The 25,811-nt window shown below is 37.6% G+C and overlaps 1 protein-coding gene across 1 annotated transcript in view; it reads right to left on the bottom strand.

Moving 5' to 3' along the window:
* FSIP2 (fibrous sheath interacting protein 2) overlaps nt 1-25,811 on the bottom strand; it is a 142,046-nt gene that overhangs the window by 51,508 nt on the left and 64,727 nt on the right. Inside the window, exons 12-13 of the mRNA XM_069573755.1 lie at nt 2,639-2,731; nt 864-1,143 (exon numbers count right to left, since the gene is read on the bottom strand). Of these exons, the coding sequence (XP_069429856.1) occupies nt 864-1,143; nt 2,639-2,731 (373 nt within the window). The remainder of the gene's footprint in view (nt 1-863; nt 1,144-2,638; nt 2,732-25,811) is intronic.

Below are 25,811 nucleotides of genomic sequence, written 5' to 3' on the forward strand. Positions count from 1 at the left end.
TTCATGTATTTCAATAAAGGCCCTTTGCTTATCTTTTTCCTAATTACTTAAAATAAAATTGATATACCTTTTTAACTTTTCTAGGCCTGGACTTTACATTATAAAATCAGACATTGAGTTTGTTTTGAGTGATGAGACATGGGCTTCTGCTCCAACAGCAATGAGCATCTCTGACCTATGAGGAAGACCACATGCAAAGGAAACAGATTTGGAATGACATCAGTGTTCACTTGCTCACAAACTGTATTCTCCCAAGATCTCTGGAGAATATGTATACAGTTAAATGGATGCTTTCAGAAGGGTGACAAGACGGCAGAGTAGAAGGACTTGAGCTCATCTTCTCTCACAAAAACACCAAAGAGGCAACTAACTGCTGAACAATCATCCACAGAAAAGACTAGATCCTATGAAAAAAAGGTATTCTACATCTAAAGACATAGAAGAAGCCACAACGAGAGAGTAAGTGTGCTTTTGTGACATAATCAAATCCCACATCCACTGGGTTGGTGACCCACAGACATGAAACATATTGCAGAGTTTCTCCTAGAGGTCTGAGAATTCTGAGCCCCACATCAGGCTTCCCTGCCTAGGGGTCTGTCATCACAAATAGGAGCCCACACATAGTTAGGTTTAAAGATCAGCAGGGCTTGACTGTAGAAGCTCCTAGGACTAGGGGAAACAGAGACTCCACTCTTGGAGGGTGGATGCAATGTTTTACATGCACTAGGACCCAGAACAAGGCAGTATCTCCATAGGAACCTGGGCCAAACCTACCTGTGGGTCTTGAAAGGTCTCCTTGGAGTTGGCAGAAGTCCCAGGTGAGTCCTCAGTGTGAGCTCTCCAGGAGGTCACCGTTTTGGTACTGAGAGTCAGCCCTATCCAACAGCCTGAAGGCTTCAGTGCTGGGATATTCAGAGCAAACAACCAACAAGATGGGAACACAGCTCCACTCATCAACAAAGAGGTTGGCTAAAGTTGTCCTGAGGCCCCTGGCACAGCCCTGTCCACCACAGTCATAAAATCCAGCACCACCCACCAGTGAGCAGGTACCAGTCCCTCCCAACAGGAAGCCTGCACAAGCCCCTAAACTAACCTCACCCAGCAGGGACAGACAACAGAAGCAAGAAGTACTGATCCTACAGCCTGTGGAACATAAATCACTAACACAGAAAGTGAAACAAAATGAGCCATCAGAGAAATATGTTCTAGATGAAGAAACAAGATGAAACTCCAGAAGAAGTAAGTGATGTAGAGATAGGTAATCTACCTGAAAGAAAATTCAGAATAATGTTAACAAAGATGATCTAAGAGCTTGGAAAAAGAATGAGGGTATAGACTGAGAAGATATAAGAAATGTTTAGAAAGTGCTAGAAGATTTAAAGAACAGACATAAAATAACTAAATTAAAAATACACTAGAAGGAAACAATAGCAGGATAAATGAGGCAGAAGGATGAATAAGTAAATTGGAAGAGAGACTGGTGGAAATCACTGCTGCAGAACAAATAAGGAAAAAAGAATTAAATGATAGTCTAAGTGATTTCTGGGACATTAAACACACCAACATTCCAATTATAGAGGTCCTAGGAAGAGGAGAAAGGGCCTGGGAAGGTATCTGAGGAGATGATAGCTGGAAAAATCCCTAACATGGGAAAGGAAACACTCAAGTCCAGGAAGTGCAGAGTCCAATATAGAATAAACCCGAGGAGGAATGCACAGAGACACATACCAAACTGATAAAACTTTAAGACAGAGAAAATAATTAAAGCAGCAAGGGAAAAGCAACAAATAACGTACAAGGGAATCTGCATAAGGTTATCAGCTGATTTGTTAGAAGAAACTCTGCAGTCAGAAGGGAGTGGCATGATATATTTAAAGTGACAAATGGGAAAAACCTACAAGCAAGAATACTCTACCCAACAAGGCCCTTGTTCAGATTTGAAGGAGAAGTCAAGAGCTTTACAGACTAGCAAAAGCTAACGGAATTCAGTACCACCTCACCAGCTTTAGAGGAACTTCTCTAGGTGGAGAGGATAAGGCCACACCTAGAAACAAGAAAACTATGAATGAATGGAGAAGCTCACCAGCAAAGGCAAACCTAAAGGTAGGAAATCATTTGCACACAAATATGATATCAAAATCAGCGATTGTGAAGGGAATAATGATCAAAACGATGATTTAAGAAGTTCCAACAGACAAACATCCAGGATCAAATGGCTTCATTGGCGAATTCAAAAAATATTTAGAGAAGAGTTAATACCTGTCCTTCTGAAACTATTCCAAAAAATTGCCACAACAAGGTATCTTTAAAAAAAGAACACCTCACAATCACTTAGGCATGGTTTTCTTCTTTGTCATATCTACCTAATATCTAGCATTACGCTTCAAACATAAATTCCTATTTAAAATCTTTCGGATATGGGCCTACTCTCTGTAATTCAAAATGAAGCCTTTGTGCAGGCCAGTAATGGACTTCTAATACTGGTTTCTACTTTCTTTCCATAAATTATTCATATATATTTCTGTTAGGTATTCATCATGTATTCCAATTTGATCATGCCATTATCCCACCTAAACAGTGTTGCCCAGTAGATAAACTATAAATTTCTGATAGTATGCAAAGTAGCAAGCACTCTTACTGTCTTCTTTACTATTACTCCTTACAACTTCCATCCCAATGATATAAATGTACTCATTATCTAAGTGTAATGCTTCATTATTGAAACTTAATTCTAAAAATCATTGAAGTTTATCCACAATACTATTATATTTACTTTGTCTTCATTCTCTTGGTTTTGAACTTCCAAGTCTATTTTATAAGTCTTGCTGTTTTTAGTATTAACGTTAGAGAAAATAGAACAAATCGATAGAGGAAAGGGAGGGAGGGAGAAGGTGGATGGTAGAATACATGTAATCATTCCACGGTAAAGTCTTATGAAATCTGGAGAGAAATCAGAATGAGAAGAATGTGAATATGTATGATTGGCAGAGTAAGATGAGAAAACATTGTTAGCTGAATTTTGTTGGTATTCTTATGGAATGTTAGGCTGGTTGGGAGCAGCTAAAAGTTATTTTTCCCTGCCAATCTGGAAGGGAGTGGTGAAAAAGCTCCAAATAATGCACAGAGTTACTCACCTTACTGAGCACAATACGTGAACCAGAAACTTTCAGATGTTCAAGCTGGTTTTAGGAAAGGCAGAGGAACCAGAGGTCAAATTGCCAACATCTGCTGGATCATCAAAGAGCAAGAGAGTTCCAGAAAAACATGTATTTCTGCTTTATTGACTATGCCAAAGTCTTTGACTGTGTGGATCACAAAAAAACTGTAGAAAATTCTGAAAGAGATGGGAATACCAGACCACCTGACCTGCCTCTTGAGAAACCTATATGCAGGTCAGGAAGCAACAGTTAGAACTGGACATGGAACAACAGACTGGTTCCAAATAGGAAAAGGAGTACGTCAAGGCTGTATATTGTCACCCTGCTTATTTACCTTATATGCAGAGTACATCATGAGAAACACGGGGCTGGGAGAAGCACAAGCTGTAATCGAGATTGCTGGGAGAAATATCAATAACCTCAGATATGCAGATGACACCACCCTTATGGCAGAAATTGAAGAAGAACTAAAGAGCCTCTTGAGGAAAGTGAAAGTGGAGAGTGAAAATGTTGGCTTAAAGCTGAACATTCAGAAAACTAAGATCATGGCATCTGGTCCCATCATTTCATGGCAGATAGATGGGGAAATAGTGGAAACAGTGTCTGACTTTATTTTTTGGGCTCCAAAATCACTGCAGATGGTGATTGCAGCCATAAAATTAAAAGACATTTACTCCTTGGAAGGAAAGTTATGACCCACCTAGATAGCATATTCAAAAGCAGAGACATTACTTTGCCAACACAGGTCCATCTAGTCAAAGCTATGGTTTTTCCAGTGGTCATGTATGGATGTGAGAGTTGGACTGTGAAGAAAGCTGAGCACTGAAGAATTGACGCTTTTGAATTGTAGTGTTGGAGAAGATTCTTGAGAGTCCCTTGGACTGCAAGGAGATCCAACCAGTCCATCCTAAAGGAGATCAGTTCTGGGTGTTCATTGGAAGGACTGATGTTGAAGCTGAAAATCCAATACTTTGGCCCCCTGATGTGAAGAGCTGACTCATTGGAAAAGACTGTGATGCTGGGAAAGATTAAGGGCTGGAGGAGTAGGTAAGGACAGAGGATGAGATGGTTGGATGATGGCATCACCAACTCAATGGACATGGCTTTGGGTAAGCTCCGGGAGTTGGTGATGGACAGGGAGGACTGGCATGCTGCGGTTCATGGGGTCGCAAAGAGTCAGACATGACTTGAGTGACTGAATTAACTGAAGCTGGATCTTATTTTGGTAATTGATTTTTTTTTTAAGGTAACAGTGTTGGGTTTAAAATGATAGTCTCTCAACTCTAACATTGAGAAAGCCATTCTAGACACCAACAGAAACAGATCATCACCAGTTTGAGCAATAAAACTCCCTGAAGTACCCCAAATCTCTTTTCCAAAGACTGGCAAATTCCAACATTAGAGGTTATTATTTTGGATTATATGGCAAACACATTTTAGAATAACGATGACTAATTAAAAATTTAAAAATTAAAACTGATCTACCATCCTTAGGAAGCCAGTAATCTCTAAAGTTTCAAGGAATGGTAAATATTTAAAAGAGGATAAAGGCAAAGAGATAAGTCTAGATTCTGGAAAGCTGCCTGAAGAGGAGAGGTCATATATGAATGTGGCATGAAGATGCTAAATATAGGGTGAGTGTAGAACCACAGTGGCGTAAGAAAATAGAGAAGGAAAAGGAACAATATTCGCTTTGTCTGCTTTACAGTTTAACCTTAGTGATGAGAATTTGAAAAAGACATCAGTTCACTAAATCTAAGTAGAGCTACAAGAATGGAGGATCCCATGCAATTATTTGCTTTTTAACATCACTCATGTACTTCTTAGAATATTAGTTTATAAATATATATTAATTTTCTTAGATACTTACGTATTTGAGAAAACACAAGAAGGGAAAATACCCTGGGTTGTGGCAGAAGCCTGAAGTTCTATTTAGCAGAAAAAGAAAACAATTAGTTTGCATCCTTCCCCGACAAATTATAAAATGGCAATTAATGCCCTTTAATAGGTCTTTATTCTGTTATCAGTCTTGTTTAAAAGCCTCCAGAGACTCTCCACAATGAAATCTAAATTCCTTAGCAAGGCATAAGACATACTGTACACTCTGATGTTCTTTCTTAGCTCTCTAGCGTCTTCACTGGCTAGTCTTCCATATGTATTCTATGAATCAGGCACACAGAATAACTTACTTCCTAAATGTATCATATTTTCCATGCCTCTGAGCCCTTGTTTTGCCATTTTCCCTGTCTGGAGCACCCTATGCCCTCTTTTAACTTACCTTTTTGGTCTCATTCAGCTTATGTTAACTCTTCTAGAAAGATTTCTTTGAAACTAAGTACATGAATATTGGGACTTCCTTCATAGCTCAGTTGTTAAGAAGTCTGCCTGCAATGCAGGAGACCCGGGTTTGATTCCTGGGTTGGCAAGATCCCCTGGAGAAGGAAATGGCAATCTACTCCAGTACTCTTGCCTGGCGAATACCATGGACAGAGGAGCCGGGCAGGCTACAGTCTATGGGGTCTCAAGAGTCAGACATGACTGAGCGACTAAGCACACACAGCACAAATAAATATTCTTCTCTAGTGCTCCTAAAGTATTCTACAAATTTCTATTATAAAACTTATTATGCTATATTGAAATTAAAGGTTTGCTCTTCTGTCTTCCTGATTATGATATAAATCTACAATTATATTCCCAACATTAATTTTTTGATAATACTATTTAATTAATGTTTCCTCAAAATTTATTCATTGATTTGTTGGCCACTAATCTTCTCTCACTTGAATATCATCTAATTTGCCTTGTATGTAATCCAGTAAGTTTCCATTACTGGGTTTTATTAAGTTGGTGCAAAAGTAATTGACGTTTAACATTGAACTTTACAGTTTGATCCTGGAATACATTCTTAAATAAATGTGGTTACAACTGATATACATCATTTTAATGAACGTTTCTCACTTTATTATTATTATTATTATTATTATTATTATTTTTGCTAATTATTTGTTACTTGCTTCTTATTTTAGACTATAAAAATGATGTTAGACAAAAAGCAAATTTGAGCAGTTTTCTTATTTGAGTTCAAAATGGGTCATAAAGCAGGGGAGACAATTCACAACAGCAACATACATTTGGCTCAGGAACTGCTAATGAATGTACACTGCGGTAGTAGTGGTTCAAGAAATTTTGCAAAGGAGATGAGAACTTTGAAGATGAAGCACATAGTGGCTGGCCATTGGAAACTGACAACCACCAATACAGAGCCATCATCGAAGCTGACCCTCTTACAACTACATGAGAAATTGCCAAAGAACTACATTCCACAGTCATTTGGCATTTGAAGCAATTGCAAAGGTGAAAAACATTGAAAAGTGAATGCCTCATGAACTGACCACAAATCAAAAGATCATCATTTTGAAGTGATATCTTCTCTTATTCTTCACAAAACAATGAACCATTTCTCTATGAGAGTGTGACATGTGAATAAAAGTGGATGTCATACAACTGTCAATGACTTGCTCAATGGCTGGATGAAGAAGAAGCTCTAAACCACTTCCCAAAGTCAAACTTGCACACACACAAAAAAAGTGATGGTCATTATTTCGTGGTCTGACAACCTTCTGACCCACTGTAGCTTTCTGAATCCCAGCAAAACCATTACATCTGAGAAGTATGCTTAGGAAATCGATGCTGCAGCTGCTAAGTCGTTTCAGTTGTGTCCGACTCTGTGCGATCCCATAGATGACAGCCCACCAGGCTCCCCCGTCCCTGGGATTCTCCAGGCAAGAACACTGGAGTGGGTTGCCATTTCCTTCTCCAATGCATGAAAGTGAAAAGTGAAAGTGAAGTCACTTAGTCATGTCCGACTCTTTGCAACCCTATGGACTGCAGCCTACCAGGCTCCTCCATCCATGAGATTTTCCAAGCAAGAGTACTGGAGTGGGGTGCCACTGCCTTCTCCATAGGAAATCAATGAGATGCACCCAAAACTGCAACACCTGCAACTGGTATTGGTGAACGGAATAGGCCCAATTCTTATTCACAACACCACCCATCTGCAATTATTCTCCAGAACAATGCCGTACTGCACAACACACAACCAATTCTTCAAAAGTTGAATGAATTAGGCTATGAAGTTTTGCCTCATCTGCCATATTTACCTGACCTCCCACCAACTGACTACCACTTCAAGCATCTCAACAACTTTTTGCAGGGAAAATGCTTCCATAACCAGCAGGAGACAGAAAATGCTTTCCAAGAGTTCACTGAATCCTGGAGCATGGATTTTTGCACTACAGAAATAAACCAACTTATTTCTTATTGGCAAAAATATGTTGATTATAATCTCTCCTTTTTTGATTAATAAAGATATTCAGTTCAGTTCAGTCACTCAGTTGAGTTCGACTCTTTGTGACCCTATGAATTGCAGCACGCCAGGCCTCCCTGTCCATCACCAACTCCTGGAGTTCACCCAAACTCATGTCCATCGAGTCGGTGATGCCATCCAGCCATCTCATCCTCTGTCGTCCCTTTCTCCTCTTGCCCTCAATCCCTCCCAGCATCAGAGTCTTTTCCAATGAGTCAACTCTTCGCATGGCCAAAGTACTGTGCTTGAGCCTAATTATAATGATTTAAATTTCATGGTCTGAAACTGCAATTGCTTTTGTACCACATCATGAGAAGAGCTGACTCATTGAAAAGACCCTGATGTGTATAGCGAACTTTTGGATTCAGAGGGAGAGGGAGAGGGTGAGATGATTTGGGAGCATGGCATTGAAACATGTATAATATCATGTAAGAATTGAATCGCCAGTCTATGTCTGATGCAGGATACAGCATGCTTGGGGCTGGTACACGGGGATGACCCAGAGAGATGTTATGGGGAAGGATGTGAGAGGGGGGTTCATGTTTGGGAACGCATGCACACCCATGGTGGATTCATGTCAATGTATGGCGAAACCAATACAGAATTGTAAAGTAAAATAAAGTAAAAATAAAAATAAAAATCAATTAAAAAAAAAAGAAAAGACCCTGATACTGGGAGGGATTGGGGGCAAGAGGAGAAGAGGATGACAGAGGATGAGATGGCTGGATGTCATCGCCGACTCGTTGGACCTGAGTCTGGGTAAACTCCAGGAGTTGGTGACGGACAGGGAGGCCTGGTGTGCTGCGATTCATGGGGTTGCAAAGAGTTGGACACGACTGAGCGACTGAACTGAACTGAACAGAATAGTAAAGATTCTGGACACAGGTGACAGGAAGTTTTTACATACATCTCTTGCCTGGCAAATCTCATGGACAGAGGAGCCTGGTAGGCTGCAGTCCATTGGGTGGCTAGGAGTCAGACACGACTGAGTGAATTCATTTTCACTTTTCACTTTCATGCATTGGAGAAGGAAATGGCAACCCACTCCACTATTCTTGCTTGGAGAATCCCAGGGATGGGGGAGCCTGGTGGGCTGCCATCTATGAGGTTGCATAGAGTCAGACGTGACTGAAGCGACTTAGCAGCAGCAGCAGCTACAGGCACAGTGGATTTAGTGTTTGTTAATTATACAAATGTAGAAATGAATAAAAATTTTAGACAGAAAGTGATGGATACAGAAAAATATTAGAAATTAGAGCCTGTTCAAAGTCAAGTTTAAGAGGTAATTCTTGTTTCTTCCAATGAATGAGTAACAAATAGGTAACAATGATGTATATAAAAAGTGTTACTTAAATCCTATGGACCTTTTAGAGTTTGTGTAGATATATTTGTTGTGTGTGTTCATATTTTGAGCAGTAGTACTTCAATTTAAGATTTCAAAGAACTGAGAAATTAAGTGTGAGGTTAATATAATTTTAAAAGCAAAATAAAAAACTCTTCTATGGTTTTCATTAATATGCTATAGTAAATAGAAATATTTTTTGTAGAGTGCTGTATAAAACATTATAGCTATCTTCTTTAAAAAGCTAGGGTTTCAAGGAGGAAAGAGAAGTCTTTTAGAGTAAAAAACTGGGGGAACATAAATATAGAACTATAAGGAAATGTTGAAGCTGATGCCTACTCTCTACCCATTGGCCATAACTGCAAACTTAATGGAGAGCCAGGGAATTAAATTATATCATGCTCAAGTCATATGGGAAATTGAAACTTAGAGCTTGTAAAAACATATTGGGTCCCACAGAGCTATGCTCTTGGTGAAAGAGTTGTTTTTTTTAAAAAAATTCATGGCACAGACATGCACATGGTACCAAGGCACAAACACATTATGCCTTGGTATCAGTGTGGAAGAGGGAGAAAAGGAGAAAATAAAAATATATCTTAATAATTCACAACCATAAATTATCTCTTGTGTGATTTTCAGGTGCAAATTCACTGTATGGGCCATAAAACTTCAAATGAGAAATTAATTTAAAATGAATCTCCAGTTATAGCCCTCCCAGATGCCTAGCAGAAGCATATTAAAAAATTAACAACTTTATTGAAGTATAATATTCCTAGAACTGTACATATTTAATGTGTTCAGTTTGAGTTTCTACATAGTAATATATCATATCAAAGCACAGAATTCTGTCATAAATGAACTAACATGTAAAATACATCCGTCATACACATAGACAAATATAAAAAAAATTAATGTGCCTGTTATCAGGAAAAAGAAGTATTAAAATTAGACCTCAAAAATTTCATATATCTGAATTATCAGATATATAAAATATATGCATTTCATGTTTAAATACATAAAGAAGTAATTGGAAATCATAGAACCTATAAAAAATCCAGTCAAATCTGGAAAATGAGAAATTTTACAATGTATAAAATATATTTTGCATATTAATAAATATATATTAAATAAATATAAAATACATATTTATAATATACACAATGTATATGTTTATTCTAATAAAATAAAAGTGCATTGAATTAATACAATCATAAAATAGATATATCTGAGGAGAGAATGGTTGAAATGGAAGACAAACTAAGAAATTAACCAGAATGCTATAGAAAAATGGAAAATACAGTGGTTTTTAGAGGACATATAAGTAGAAAGGTAAATACACACACACATTGTGGTTTTGATTTGCATTTCTCTAATAATGAGTGATGTTGAGCATCTTTTCATGTGTTTGTTAGCCATCCGTATGTCTTCTTTGGAGAAATGTCTATTTAGTTCTTTGGCCCATTTTTTGATTGGGTCGTTTATTTTTCTGGAGTTGAGCTGCATAAGTTGCTTGTATATTTTTGAGATTAGTTGTTTGTCAGTTGCTTCATTTGCTATTATTTTCTCCCATTCAGATGGCTGTCTTTTCACCTTGCTTATATTTTCCTTTGTTGTGCAGAAGCTTTTAATTTTAATTAGATCCCATTTGTTTATTTTTGCTTTTATTTCCAGCATTCTGGGAGGTGGATCATAGAGGATCCTGCTGTGATTTATGTCTGAGAGTGTTTTGCCTATGTTCTCCTCTAGGAGTTTTATAGTTTCTGATCTTACATTTAGATCTTTAATCCATTTTGAGTTTATTTTTGTGTGCGGTGTTAGAAAGTGATCTAGTTTCATTCTTTTACAAGTGGTTGACCAGTTTTCCCAGCACCACTTGTTAAAGAGATTGTCTTTACTCCATTGTATATTCTTGCCTCCTTTGTCAAAGATAAGGTGTCCATATGTGTGTGGATTTATCTCTGGGCTTTCTATTTTGTTCCATTGATCTATATGTCTGTCTTTGTGCCAGTACCATACTGTCTTGATGACTGTGGCTTTGTAGTAGAGCCTGAAGTCAGGCAAGTTGATTCCTCCAGTTCCATTCTTCTTTCTCAAGATTGCTTTGGCTATTCGAGGTTTTTTGTATTTCCATACAAATCTTGAAATTATTTGTTCTAGTTCTGTGAAAAATGTGGCTGGTAGCTTGATAGGGATTGCATTGAATTTGTAAATTGCTTTGGGTAGTATACTCATTTTCACTATATTGATTCTTCCAATCCATGAACATGGTATATTTCTCCATCTATTAGTGTCTTCACACCAGTCAGAATGGCTGCGATCCAAAAATCTGCAAGCAATAAATGCTGGAGAGGGTGTGGAGAAAAGGGAACCCTCCTACACTGTTGGTGGGAATGCAAACTAGTACAGCCACTATGGAGAACAGTGTGGAGATTCCTTAAAAAATTGCAAATAGAACTACCTTATGACCCAGCAATCCCACTTCTGGGCATACACACCGAGGAAACCAGAATTGAAAGAGACACATGTACCCCAATGTTCATTGCAGCACTGTTTATAATAGCCAGGACATGGAAACAACCTAGATGTCCATCAGCAGATGAATGGATAAGAAAGCTGTGGTACATATACACAATGGAGTATTACTCAGCCGTTAAAAAGAATTCATTTGAATCAGTTCTGATGAGATGGATGAAACTGGAGCTGATTATACAGAGTGAAGTAAGCCAGAAAGAAAAACACCAATACAGTATACTAACACATATATATGGAATTTAGGAAGATGGCAATGACGACCCTGTATGCAAGACAGGGAAAGAGACACAGATGTGTATAACGGACTTTTGGACTCAGAGGGAGAGGGAGAGGGTGGGATGATTTGGGAGAATGACATTCTAACATGTATACTATCATGTGAATTGAATCGCCAGTCTATGTCTGACGCAGGATGCAGCATGCTTGGGGCTGGTGCATGGGGATGACCCAGAAAGATGTTCTGGGGAGGGAGGTGGGAGGGGGGTTCATGTTTGGGAATGCATGTAAGAATTAAAGATTTTAAAATTTAAAAAATAAAAAACTAAAAATTAAAAAAAAAATAAATACACACACACAGACACATGCATACACATACATATATATTGGGAATTTTAGAGAAAAAATAAAATGAGAAGAGGCAATATAGGAGAGAAATATAGCTGATACATATCTGGAACTGCTCATCATAGTGATACTAAAGTGAAACAAGATCTTAAAAGCAGCCTGTGGGGTGTGTGTGTGTGTGTGTGTGTGTGTGGCAGGGGGTGGGAAGGTCAGGGAGATGGATGATCACTTACATGAAATTAAGTAGAATGGAATGTAAATAATTTAAGTAGAACAATCTTTTTAAAGTGCTAAAAAAAATAATAACTGAGAACTGGTATACCCAGCCATTATAAATTAAATCCTATAACAAGTAAAATATAGTTCTGTCAAATAAAATCAGAGTTTACTAACAAAATATATTCATTAATGACGTTTCTAAAGAATTGATATACTTTGGGAAGAATGAAGGTGATTCCATAAAGTATGAAATGCAAAAAGGAATGATGAACAACAACAAAATAATAAATATCTGAGTAAATATAAATAAAAGTTGACTGTATGAAAAAGAGGAGAGTAGTTTAATTTTGAATGTTTTACCAGATAAACTATTAGATAAATATGGGATTGTGATTAGAAGCAAAATATATCCACTTTGAAATATTCTAACTTTAAGTATGTATGTTAAAATTTAAGGATAATTGTCAAAAGAAATATAGTATATAACTTCCAAAACAGTAGAGGGAAAACTGTATTTAAAATACATTTAATATTCTAAATGAAAGGAAGAAATAAGAAACTTTTAAAAATATATAATATGCTTAATTTAAACATATATATTATCTATATATTAAAAAGGAGAATTGACTTCAAGCAAAGCAAGGAAAAATCTCCCAAAGATCTATAATTAACATAAATATAGCTAGTTTATTTCAGTTAAAAATCAGAAGCGCTAATACTGAATAACATGAAGGAAAACCCAGAAATATTTTTAAGAGCTACATATAAACACTAAAGATTGAAAGTGTATACAACTATATTAACATTAGACCAGGTGAATTTAAAACAGAAAATATGACTCATGATAAAGGTCACTACATAATATAAGAGACTCAGTTTACCAATATAAACCTGGATATGGCCCAGATGTTTAAGCTGGGTTTAGAAAGGGCAGAGGAACCAGAGATCAAATTGCCAACATTCATTGGACCATTGAAAAAGCAAAAGAGTTCCAGAAAAACATTTACTTCTGTTTAGTTGACTCGGCCAAAGCATTTGACTGTGTGGGTCACAACAAACTGGAAAATTCTTATAGAGTTAGGAATACCAGACCACATTCCCTGCCTCCTGAGAAATCTGTATGCAGGTAAAGAAGCAACTACAATTAGACAACTAGCCAATCTTATTACATGGACCATAGCCTGTCTAACTCAATGAAACTAAGCCATGCTGTGTGGAGCCACACAAGACAGATGGGTCATGGTGGAGAGGTCTGACAGAGTGTGGTCCACTGGAGAAGGGAATGGTAAACCCCATCAGTATTCTTGCCTTGAGAACCCCATGAACAGTATGAAAAGGCAAAAAGATAGGACACTGAAAGATGAACTCCCCAGGTCGGTAGGTGCCCAATATGCTACTGGAGATCCATGGAGAAATAACTCCAGACAGAATGAAGGGATGTGGCCAAAGCAAAAACAACACCCAGTTGTGAATGTGACTGGTGATAGAAGCAAGGTCTGATGCTGTAAAGAGCAATATTGCATAGGAACCTGGAATGTTAGGTCCATGAATCAAGGCAAATTGGAAGTGATCAAACAGGAGATGGAAAGAGTGAACGTTGACTTGGACATCACCAGAAGGTCAACCAGAATCAGATTGATTATATTCTTTGCAGCCAAAGATGGAGAAGCTCTATACAGTCAGCAAAAATAAGACCGGGAGCTGACTGCAGCTCAGATCATGAACTCCTTACTGCCAAATTCAGAGTTAATTTGAAGACAGTGGGGTAAACCACTAGACCATTCAGGTATGACCTAAATCAAATCCCTTATGATCATACAGTGAAAGTGAGAAATATATAAGGGACTAGATCTGATAGACAGAGTACCTGATGAACTATGGATGGAGGTTCATGACATTGTACAGAAGAAGGGATCAAGACCATCCCCAAGAAAAAGAAGTGCAAAAAACCAAAATGGCTGTCTCAGGAGGCCTTATAAATAACTATGAAAAGAAGAGAAGTGAAAAGCAAAGGAGAAAAGGAAAGATTTAAGCATCTGAATGCAGAGTTCCAAGGAATAGCAAGGAGAGATAAGATAGCCTTAGTCAGCGATCAATGCAAAGAAATAGAAAAAAAAAAACACAATAGAATGGAAAAGACTAGAGATCTCTTCAAGAAAATTAGAGATACCAAGGGAATATTTCATGCAAAGATGGGCTTGATAAAGGAAAGAAATGGTATGGACTTAACAGAAGCAGAAGATATTAAGAGGTGGCAAGAATACAAAGAAGAACTGTGTAAAAAAGATCTTCACAACCCAGATAAACACGATGGTGTGATCACTCACCTAGAGCCAGACATCTTGGACTGTGAAGTGAAGTGGGCCTTAGAAAACATCAATACAAACAAAGCTAGTGGAGTTGATGTCATTCCAGTTGAGCGATTTCAAATCCTGAAAGATGATGCTGTGAAAGTGCTGTACTCAATATGCCAGCAAATTTGGAAAACTCAGCAGTGGCCACAGGACTGGAAAAGTCAATTTTCATTCCAATTCCAAAGAACGACAGTGCCAAAGAATGCTCAAACAACTGCACAATTGGACTCATCTCAAACGCTAATAAAGTAAGGCTCAAAATTCTCCAATCTAGGATTCAGCAATACATGAACCGTGAACTTCCAGATGTTCAAGCTGATTTTCGAAAAGGCAGAGGAACCAGAGATCAAATTGCCAACATTTGCTGGATCATCGGAAAAGCAAGAGAGTTCCAGGAAAATATGTATTTCTGCTTTATTGACTCTGCCAAAGTCTTTGACTGTGTGGATCACAATAAACTGTGGAAAATTCTGAAAGAGATGGGAATACCAGACCACCTGACCTGCCTCTTGAGAAGCCTGTATGCAGGTCAGGAAGCAACAGTTAGAACTAGACATGGAACAACAGACTGGTTCCAAATAGGAAAAGGAGTATGTCAAGGCCGTATACTGTCACCCTGCTAATTTTCCTTATATGCAGAATACATCATGAGAAACGCTGGGCTGGATGAAGCACAAGCTGTAATCAAGATTTCTGGGAGAAATGTCAATAACCTCAGATATGCAGATGACACCACCCTTTTATGGCAGAAAGTGAAGAAGAACTAAAGAGCCTCTTGAGGAAACTGAAAGAGGAGAGTGAAAAAGTTGGCTTAAAGCTCAACATTCAGAAAACTAAGATCATGACACACAGCCCCATCACTTCATGGCAGATAGATGGGGAAACAGTGGAAACAGTAGCTGACTTCATTTTTTTGATTGCAGCCATAAAATTAAAAGACATTTACTCCTTGGAAGGAAAGTTATGACCAACCTCGACAGCATATTAAAATGCAGAGACATTCCTTTGTCAACAAATGTCCATCTAGTAAAGGCCATGGTTTTTTCCAGTAGTCATGTATGGTATGAGAATTGGACTATAAAGAACGCTGAGCACAAAAAAAAATTGATGCTTTTGAACTGTGGTGTTGGAGAAGACTCTTGAGAGTCCCTTGGCTTGCAAGGAGATCCAACTAGTCCATCCTAAAGGAGATCAGTCCTGAATATTCATTGTAAGGACTGATATTGAAGCTGAAACTCCAATAATTTGGCCACCTGATGCTAAGAGCTTACTCATTGGGAAAGACCCTCATTCTGAAAAAATTGAAGGTGGAAGGAGAAGAGGATGACAGAGATGAGATGGCTGGCATCACAGACTCAATGGAGATGTTTGCATAAGCTCCTGGAGTTGGTGATGGAAACAGAAGTGTGGCCTGTTGCTTTCCATGATGTTGCAAAGAGTCAGACACGACTGAGAGACTGCACTGAACTGAAATTAATCACTGTTCTAAACCACATTAACAAATGGGATAAAATCCATATGAAGATCTAAATAGATGAAGAAAAAGCTTCTGACAAAATTCAACATGCATTGATGATAAAAACTTTCCATGAAGTGGGCATGGAAGGAATCTACCTCACAAAATAAAGGCCATATAAGACAAATTCATAGCAAACCTCATTCTCAGGTGTGAAAAATTGAAAGCATCTCCTCTGAGATCAAGAACAAGACAAGGATGTACACTCTTTTCACTTTTATTCACAGAGCTATGGAAGACCTAGCCACAGCAATCAGAAGAGAAAAATAAAAGGATTCCAAATTGGAAAATAAGTCAAACTATCACAGTTTGTAGATGACATGATGCTATATACAGAAAATCCTATTTGCTACCAGAAAACTAGTAGTTGATCCTTAGTAGGGCTCAATGAATTTGGAAAAGTTGCAAGATACAAAAGTCATGCACAGAAATATCTTGCATTCCTATACAGTAACAACAATAGATCAAAAAGAGAAATTAATGAAACAATCCCAAGTACCATCACATCAAAAAGAGTAAAACACCTAATAATAAAGGTACCTAAGGAGGCAAAGGCTTCCATGGTGGCTCAGACAGTAACGAATCTTCCTGCAATGAGGGAGACCCAGGTTCAATCCCTGGGTCAGGAATATCCCTTGGAGAAGGGACTGGCAACCCATTCTAGTATTCTTGCCTGGAGAATTCCATGGAAGAGGAGCTTGGCAGGCTACAGTCTGTGCTGTTGCAAAGAGTCAGACACGATTGAGCGAATTTCTGTCTGTCTGTCTAAGGAGGCAAAAGACCTGATGCAGAAAACTAAAACACTGATGAAAAAAAAACAAAGATGACATGAGGAGAGATGCCATGTTCTTTGGTTGGAAGAATCAATACAGTCAAAATGACTATATCACCTAAAGTTAACTACGGGAACGTGAAGTCGCTCAGTCATGTCCGACTCTTTGCGGCCCCATGGACTGTAGCCTACCAGGCTCCTCTGTCCATGGGATTTTCCAGGCAAGAGTACTGGAGTGGATTGCCATTTCCTTCTCCAAGGAATCTTCCCAACCCAGGGATCGAACCCAAGTCTCCCACATCATAGACAGACGCTTTACCGTCTGCGATCTCAGCCAAAAGGCCGAGAAGCAATTAGTTAACTACAGATTCAATGAAATCTGTGTCAAATTGCCAATGACATTTTTCATAGAATTAAAACAAATTTTACAATTTGTATAGAAATACAAAGACCCTGAGTAGCCAAAGCAATATTGAGAAACAGAGCTTGAGGAATCAGGTGGACTTGTTTCAGACTATGCTACAAAGCAGCTGTCAACAAAACAGCATGGTATGGTACTGGCACAAAAATAGATCAATGGAACAGATAGCTCAGATATAAACCCACACACTCATGGCCACCTAATCTATGACAAAAGAGGTAAGAATATACAATGAGAGAAAAGACAGCCTCTATAATAAGTGATACTGGAAAAGTTGGACACATATATGTAGAAGATTGAAATTAGAACACTCCCTAACACCAAACAAAGAAATAAACTCAAAGTCAGTTAAAGACGTATGTAAAGCAGGATGCTATAAAACTCTTAGAGGAAACATTGGCAGACATTCACTGACATAAGTCACAGAAAACTCTTTTTTGATCCACCTCTTACAGTAATGGAAAGAAAAACAAATGAATAACAACAAAATAAATGGGACCTAATTTGACTTAAAAATTTTAAGCTTTTAAACTTAAAATATTTTTCATTAACAAAACAAAAAGACAGCTGTCAGAGTGGGATAAAAGACAGCTGTCAGAGTGGGATAAAATATCTTCAAATAAAGCAAGCAATAGGGATTAATCTTATACACACACACACACACACACACACACACACCCCTCGTGGAGCTCAATATTAAAAGAAAAAATAGAAAAATGGTTGTAATGGTCATCATTAAAAAGTGTACAATAATAAACGGTGAGGATGATGTGGGAAAAAATGAGTCCTACTACAGTGTACTCCCTCCAAGTGCAAAGAGATCAAGCCAGTCAATCCTAAAGGAAATCAATCCTGAATAGTCACTGGAAATTCTGAGCAAACTCTGGGGATAGCAGAGGACAGAAGATCCTGGTATGTTACAGTCCATGAGGTTGCGGAGTCAGACATGACTTAGTGGCTAAACAACAATACTTTTTGTGGGGATTGGCACAGTCACTAGGGAAGAACAGTATCGAGGTTTCTTAAAAAATTAAAAATAGATTTACTATTTGATAAAGCAACCCCTCTCCTGGGCAGATATCCAGAGAAAGCCATTATTCAAAAAGATACATGCACCCCAGTGTTCACTGCAGCTCTATTTACAATAGCCAGGAAATGGAAGCAACCCAAATATTCATCAAATGATCAATGGATAAAGAAGATGTAGTACATATACACAATTGAATATTACTCAGTAATAAAAAGAAATAAAATAATTCCATTTGCAGCAACATGGATGGACCTAGAGATTGTCATACTAAGTAAAGTCAGACCTACAGAGACAAATTTCATATGATATTGCTTATATTTGGAATCTAAAAAAAAAGTACAAATGAACATTGTACAAAACACAAACAGAGTCACAAATTTAGAAAACACATGGTTACCAGTGGTAAAAGGTAGGAAAGGGATAACTTGGGAGACTTAACATATACACACTATTGTATTCAAAATAGATAACTAAAAAGGACCTACTGTATAGCACAAAGAACTCAATACTCTGTGATGTGCAAAGGCCTATATGGGAAAAGAATCCAAATAAGAGTGGATATATATATATTATATATATATATATTATATATATATATATTTGTATAAGTGATTCACTTTGCTGTATACTAGAAAGTAATAAATAGTAAATCAACTATATTCAATAAAAATTTAAAAAACAATAGTTCTCAAGCAAACTGTTGTTCATGTTGAGGAGAAAGGAAGCAGGGACTATGATATAGTTTTACACTGAGAGGACTGAAAGGGATCACTACTGGTACTGGGTTGCTCTAGGTTCTGAAAGTAAGAGAGAGCTACAAACTATACTTGAAGTGAGGTATGGGAGTAGAGAGACCTTCTCTTACCAGAAGGCTGCCTGTGATCCTATATATCCTGTCCCCTTTATGCAGAAATAATCGTGGTTTCCTTTACTTGCTTCCTGCTAATATATAGGCCTAACTATATTTGCCACTTCATGGAAAATATACGGGGAAAATGTGGAAATAGTGTCAGATTTCATTTTCTTGGTCTCCAAAATCAATGCAGACAGGGACTGCAGCCATGAAATTAAAGACACTTGCTTGTTGGAAGAACAGCTATGGCAAACATAGACAGTGTATTAAAAAGCAGGGACATCACTTGGCCGACAAAGGTCCATATAGTCAAAGTTACAGTTTTTCTAATAGTCATGTATGGATGTAAGAGTTGGACCATAAAGAAGGCTGAGTGCTGAAAAATTTATGCTTTTGAACTGTGGTGCTGGAGAAGACTCTTGAAAGTCCCTTGGACAGCAAGGAGATCAAATCAGTCAATCCTAAGGAAATCAACCCTGAATATTCACTGGAAGGACTGATGCTGAAGCTGAAGACCCAATACTTTGGCCACCTGATATGAAGAGATGATACACTGGAAAAGACCCTGATGCTGGGAAAGACTGAGGGCAAGAGGAGAAAGCGGCTACAGAGGATGTGATGGTTGGATAGCATCACCGACTCAAACTCAGGGAGATAGTGAAGGACAGGGAAGCCTGGCATGTTGCAGTTCATGGGTTGGAGCAGAGTTGGACATGACTTAGAGACTAAACAACAACAGCTGAGAACATAAAGTATGAAGCAGAAGAGAAAATTTTAAAACTCACTTAATAAGAACTCAGCAATAATTGGGCTGAGAACTACATATGACACTCTCAAAAGCAAAACTGATGAAAGGCTCAAGTTATGCCTATTCACTCATATTGCCTATGACTGATTTCCAGCCTGATTGGCAGAGTTGAATAGTTCCAAGAAAGACTTTATGACTGCCAGCACATGAATTAAAACATTACATCTCTCACAGAATGTTTTTTGATATATCTGTGAAACGTTTAAAAACAATGATGTGGGCTTCCCTGGTGGCCCAATGGTAAAGAATACACCCAACAATGCAGGAGACATGGGTTTGATCCTTGGTCAGATTCCACATGTCATGGAGCAACTAAGCCCATGTGCCACGACTATTAAGCATGTGCTCTAGAGCCCAGGAATTACTGAGTCCATATACGGGAGCTACCAAAGCCTGTGTACCCTAGAGCCCAAGCTCTGCAAAGAGAAGCCACTGCAATGAGAAGCTTGTGCACTGAGGCCAGAGAGTACCACCTCATTGCACAACTAGAGAAAAGCCCATGCAGCAATGAAGAGCCAGCACAGCCAAAAATGAATATATAAATAAAATTATTACAAAAAATACATTGATACATATTTGGCCATGAAGAAAAATGAACTTCAATGAAGAGAGATTCAAGGGCTCTATTTTTCTGATATTAAAGAAAATAAAAATAATAATAACCAAATTATTTACTAGAAATTTAAAAATATACACACATATAGATGCTTTATTGAAAAATAATGAGGGAAAGTAGAAAATACATATATAAACCAATAAAAAGCAGAACAATTTACAGCACAATATATAGTATTGAGCTATACAAAAAGAAAATATCTATCATAGAGGCTATTATTATAATGGAATTACAAAACAAAATCCTGCAATCTTGTAAGACAGAGTTAAAAACTTGGTTAAGAATATTCTGTCTGTATCTTTGTGGAAAAATTAATGTTTGATTTCTTTAGCCTATTAAATTTTCCATATTTCTTTTTATTGAAGTATAATTGATTTATAATATTTCATTAGTTTCAGGTATAAAGTAATTCAGCTATATATAGGGATTCAGATTATATTCCATTCTATATTACAAAACAGTGAATAAAGTTTCCTGTGCTATACAGGAAATCCTTGTTGCTTATTTTATGTATAATGGTTTGTATCTATTAAACTCATACTTTAAATTTGTCCCTCCTCCCTCCCTCTCCCCTTTGAAAACCATAAATATATTTTCTACATTTGTGAGACTGTTGCTGTTTTGTACATAGAACTGCTTTTGCTGGATCCCATAGATTCTGTATGGTTTTGATTTCATTTTTGTCTCAAAGTATTTTCTGATTTCTTCTTTGATTTCATCATTGATCCACTGGTTTTTTAGTATGATGCTGTTTAGTTTCCATTAGTAGTCATTCTTTTCCCATTTTTCTTTCTGTGGTTGAGGTCTGGCTTCATGTCTTTGTGGTCAGAAAATATGCTTGAAATAATATCTATTCTCTCAAATTTGTTGAATATTGTTTGGTTACCTTAGTGTGTAGTCTATCCTAGGGAGTGTTCCATACATGATTGGAAAGAATGTCTATTCATTTTTTGTTTTTTGAACATAGTAACCTGTAGATGTCAATTAAGTCAAACCTATCTATTGTGTCATGCCTGTTGCCTTATTTGACATTCTGAGAAGAAAAAAATATGTGAATTAAATAATCTAGTTTTAACATGTCAAGGAACAAATTAAAGAAGAACATCCTAAGCACAACAGGTGAAATGACAAATATCAGTGTGGAAACAGAGCCTCAAAAGAAAATAGGAAAGATCAGTAAATACTCTGTCTTAAAAAGGGAGGTGGGAGGGGGCTTAAGGATGGGAAACACGTGTACACCTGTGGTGGATTCATGTTGATATATGGCAAAACCAATACAATATTGTAAAGTAATTAGCCTCCAATTAAATAAATTTAAATTTAAAAAATTAACAAAATAGACAAACATTTAGCTAGACTTAACAGAAAAAAGGAGAAAAGACTCAAGAAATGAAAAAGGAAATATTAAAATTAATACCACATAAAGTCAAAGGATAATAAACTATCATGAATAATTATATCCCAACAAATTAGATAACCTAGGGAAAAAAAAAGGATAAATTCTTACAAACATCCAAACTGCCAAGGTGGAATTATTAAAACACACACACACACACACACACACACAGAAAATCTGAGAGATTACTAGAAAGGAGATTGACTATATAATTTAAAAACATTCCAGCAAAGAAAAGTCCAGGACCAGATAGTTTCACTGGTGAATTGACCAAACATCTAAAGACGAATTAATAATTGTTGTTTAGTCGCCATGACTGACTATTTGTAGTCAATGGAATGCACCACAGCAGGCTTCCTTGTCCTTGACCATCTCCCAGAGCTTGTTCAAACTCATGTTTATTGAGTTGGTGATGCCATCCAACCATCCCATTCTCTGTCGTCCCCTTTTCCTCCTGCCTTCAATCTTAATGAGCATCAAGGTCTTTTCTAATGAGTCAGCTCTTTGCATCAGGTGGTCCAGAGCTTCACCTTCAGCATCAGCCCTTCCAATGAATATTCATGGTTGATTTCCTTTAAGATTGACTGTTTTCATCTCTTTGCAGCCCAAAGGACTCTCAAGAGTCTTCTCCAACACCACAGTTCAAAAGCATCAATTCTTCTGCGCTCAGCCTTCTTTATGGTCCAACTTTCACATCCATACATGACTACTGGAAAAAACATAGCTTTGACTATAAGAATTAATACTAATCCTTATCAAACTCTTTGGGAAAAAAACAGAAGCTCAAGAATCACTTATAAATTCATTATAAAAGGCCGGCATTACTGAGATATGAACGGCAGACAAGGATACACAAGAAAAAAAGAACTGTAGGCAAATATCCTGATGAAAGTGAAAGTCGCTCAGTGATGTCCGACTCTTTTTATGGCCCATGGACTGTAGCCTGCCAAGCTCCTCTGTCCATGGAATTCTCCAGGCAAGAATACAGGAGTGGGTAGCCATTCCCTTCTCCAGGGGATCTTCCTGATCCAGGGATTGAACCAAATTTGGGTCTCCAGAATTGCAGGCAGATTCTTTACTGTCTGAGTTACAGAGAAGCCCATCTCTGATGAACATGGATGGAAGAATTCAAAACAAAGCATTAGCCACTGATTCAAAAAAAGGAACATACACCAGGACATATATACCAAGTGTGACTTGTCCCTGTGATGCAAGAATGGTTCAACATATGCAAATGGTTACCTGTGATACACTATATTAATTACATGAAAATTAAAAGGTATATGATCTCTGGATGCATGAAGAGCATTTGATAGAAATTCACACCATTTCATGATAGAAATTCTCAACAAACTGAGCACAGAAGGAATGTTCCTCAACATAACAAAAACAGCACATGACAAGTCCACAGCTAACATATTCAATAGTGAAACTCTGAAAGCTTTCCCTCTACGTTAGGCACAAAACAAGGGTGTGCAAACTGGGTACTTTTATTCACATAGTACTAGAAGTCCTAGCCATTAGTAAAGAAAAAGAAAATATGGCTAAAACAGAAAGAAAGAAAGAAAGAAAGAAAGAAAGAAAGAAAGAAAGAAAGAAAGAAAGAAAGAAAGAAAGAAAGAAAGAGAGAATATAATCTCTATTTTCAGATGACATAATATTATATAGATAATATCCTAAAAAATGGACCAAAAAACTTGGAGATAATCAAATTTAGTAAAGATATAGCATACAAAATCAGTATATAAAAATAAGTTATGTGTCTGTATACTAATAAATATCAGAAAAAGAGCCCAGGGAAATAAAATCTCTTTCCATTGTTTCCCCATCTATTTGCCATGAAATGATGGGATCAGATGCCATGGTCTTCGTTTTTTTGAATGTTGAGTGTTAAGCCAGGTTTTCCATTCTCCTCTTTCACTTTTAGCAAGAGGCTCTTTTGTTCCTCTTCACTTTCTGCCATAAGGGTGGTTGTCATCTGCATATCTGAGGTTATTGATAGCTCTCTTAGCAATCTTCATTCCAGCTTGTGCTTGATCCAGCCTGGCATTTCACAGGATGTATTCTGCATATAAGCTAAATAAGAAAGGTGACAATATACATTCCTGATGTACTCCTTTCCCAATTTGGAACCAGTCTGTTTTCCATGTCCAGTTCTAACTGTTGCTTCTTGACAGGCATACAACTTTCTCAGAGGCAGGTAAGGTGATCTGGTATTCTCATCTCTTTAAGATTTTTCTACAGTTTACTGTGATCCACACAGTCATAGGCTTTACCATAGTCAATGAAGAAGAAATAGATGTTTTTCTGGAACTCTCTTGCTTTTCTATGATCCAACGGGTGTTGGTAATTTGATCTTTGGTTCCTCTGCCTTTTCTAAATCCAGCTTTATCATCTGAAAGTTCTTGGTTCACATACATTTGAAGCCTAACTTTGAGAATTTTGAGAATTAGCTAGTGTATGAGATGAGGGCAATTGTGAGGTAGTTTGAACACTTTTTGGCACTGCTTTTCTTTGGGATTGAAATGAAAACTGACATTTTCAAGTCCTGTGGCCACTGCTGAGTTTTCCAAATTTGCTGACATATTGAATATAGCACTTTCACAGCATCATTTAGGACTTGAAAGAGCTCGGCTGGAATTTCATCACTTCCACTAGCTTTGTTCATAGTGATGTTTCCTAAGGCCCACTTGAATTTGCATTCCAGGATATCTGGCTCTAGGTGAGTGATCACACCTTCGTGGTTATCTAGGTCATGAATATTTTTTTGGTGTAGTTCTTCTGTGTATTCTTGCCACCTTTTCTTAATATCTTCTCCTTTTATTAGGTCCATACAGTTTCTGACCTTTATTGTGCCCATCTTTGCATGAAGTGTTCCCTTGGTATCTCTAATTTTCTTGAAGAGATCTCTAGTCTTTCCCATTCTATTGTTTTCTTCTATTTCTTTGCAGTGATCACTGAGGAAGGCTTTCTTAGCTATCTTTGCTATTCTTTGAAACACTGCATTCAGATGGATATATCTTTCCTTTTCTCCTTTGCCTTTCACTTCTCTTTTCTCAGCTACTTCTAAGGCCTCCTCAGACAACCATTTTCCCTTTTTTTTGGGGGGGGGGATAGTTTTGATCACTGCCTCCTATACAATGTCATGAACCACCATCCATAGTTCTTCAGGCACTCTATCAGATCTAATCCCTTGAATCTATTTGTTACTTCCACTGTATAGTTATAAGGGATTTGATTTAGGTCATACCTGAATGATCTAGTGGTTTTTCCTACTTCCTTCAATTTAAGTCTCAATTTGGTGATAAGGAGTTCATGATCTAAGCCACAGTCGGCTCCCCATCTTGCTTTTTGCTGACTGTATAGATCTTTTCCATCTTTGGCTGCAAAGAATATAATCAATCTGATTTCAGTGTTGGCCATCTGGTGATGTCCATGTGTAGAATACTTTCTTGTGTTGTTGGAAGAGGGTGTTTGCTATGACCACTATATTCTCTTGGCAAAACTCTATTAGCCTTTGCCCTGCTTCATTCTGTAGTCCAAAGCCAAATGTGCCTGTTACTCCAGATGTTTCTTGATTTCCTACTTTTGCATTCCAGTCCCTTATAATGAAAAGGACATCATTTGGGGGTGTTAGTTATAGGCTCAGCTGGTAAAGAATCTGCCTGCAATGCAGGAGATCTGAGTTTGACCCCTGGGTTGGGAAGATCCTCTGGAGAAGGATAGTCTACTGACTACAGTATTCTGTCCTGGAGAATTCCATGGACTATACAGTCCATGGGGTCACACAGAGCTGGACACGACTGAGGGACTTTCACTTTCTAGAAGGTCTTGTAGATCTTCATAGAACCATTCAACTTTAGC

This window comes from Ovis canadensis, chromosome 2 (assembly GCF_042477335.2).
Source record: "Ovis canadensis isolate MfBH-ARS-UI-01 breed Bighorn chromosome 2, ARS-UI_OviCan_v2, whole genome shotgun sequence".
Classification (NCBI taxonomy): Eukaryota; Metazoa; Chordata; class Mammalia; order Artiodactyla; family Bovidae; genus Ovis; species Ovis canadensis.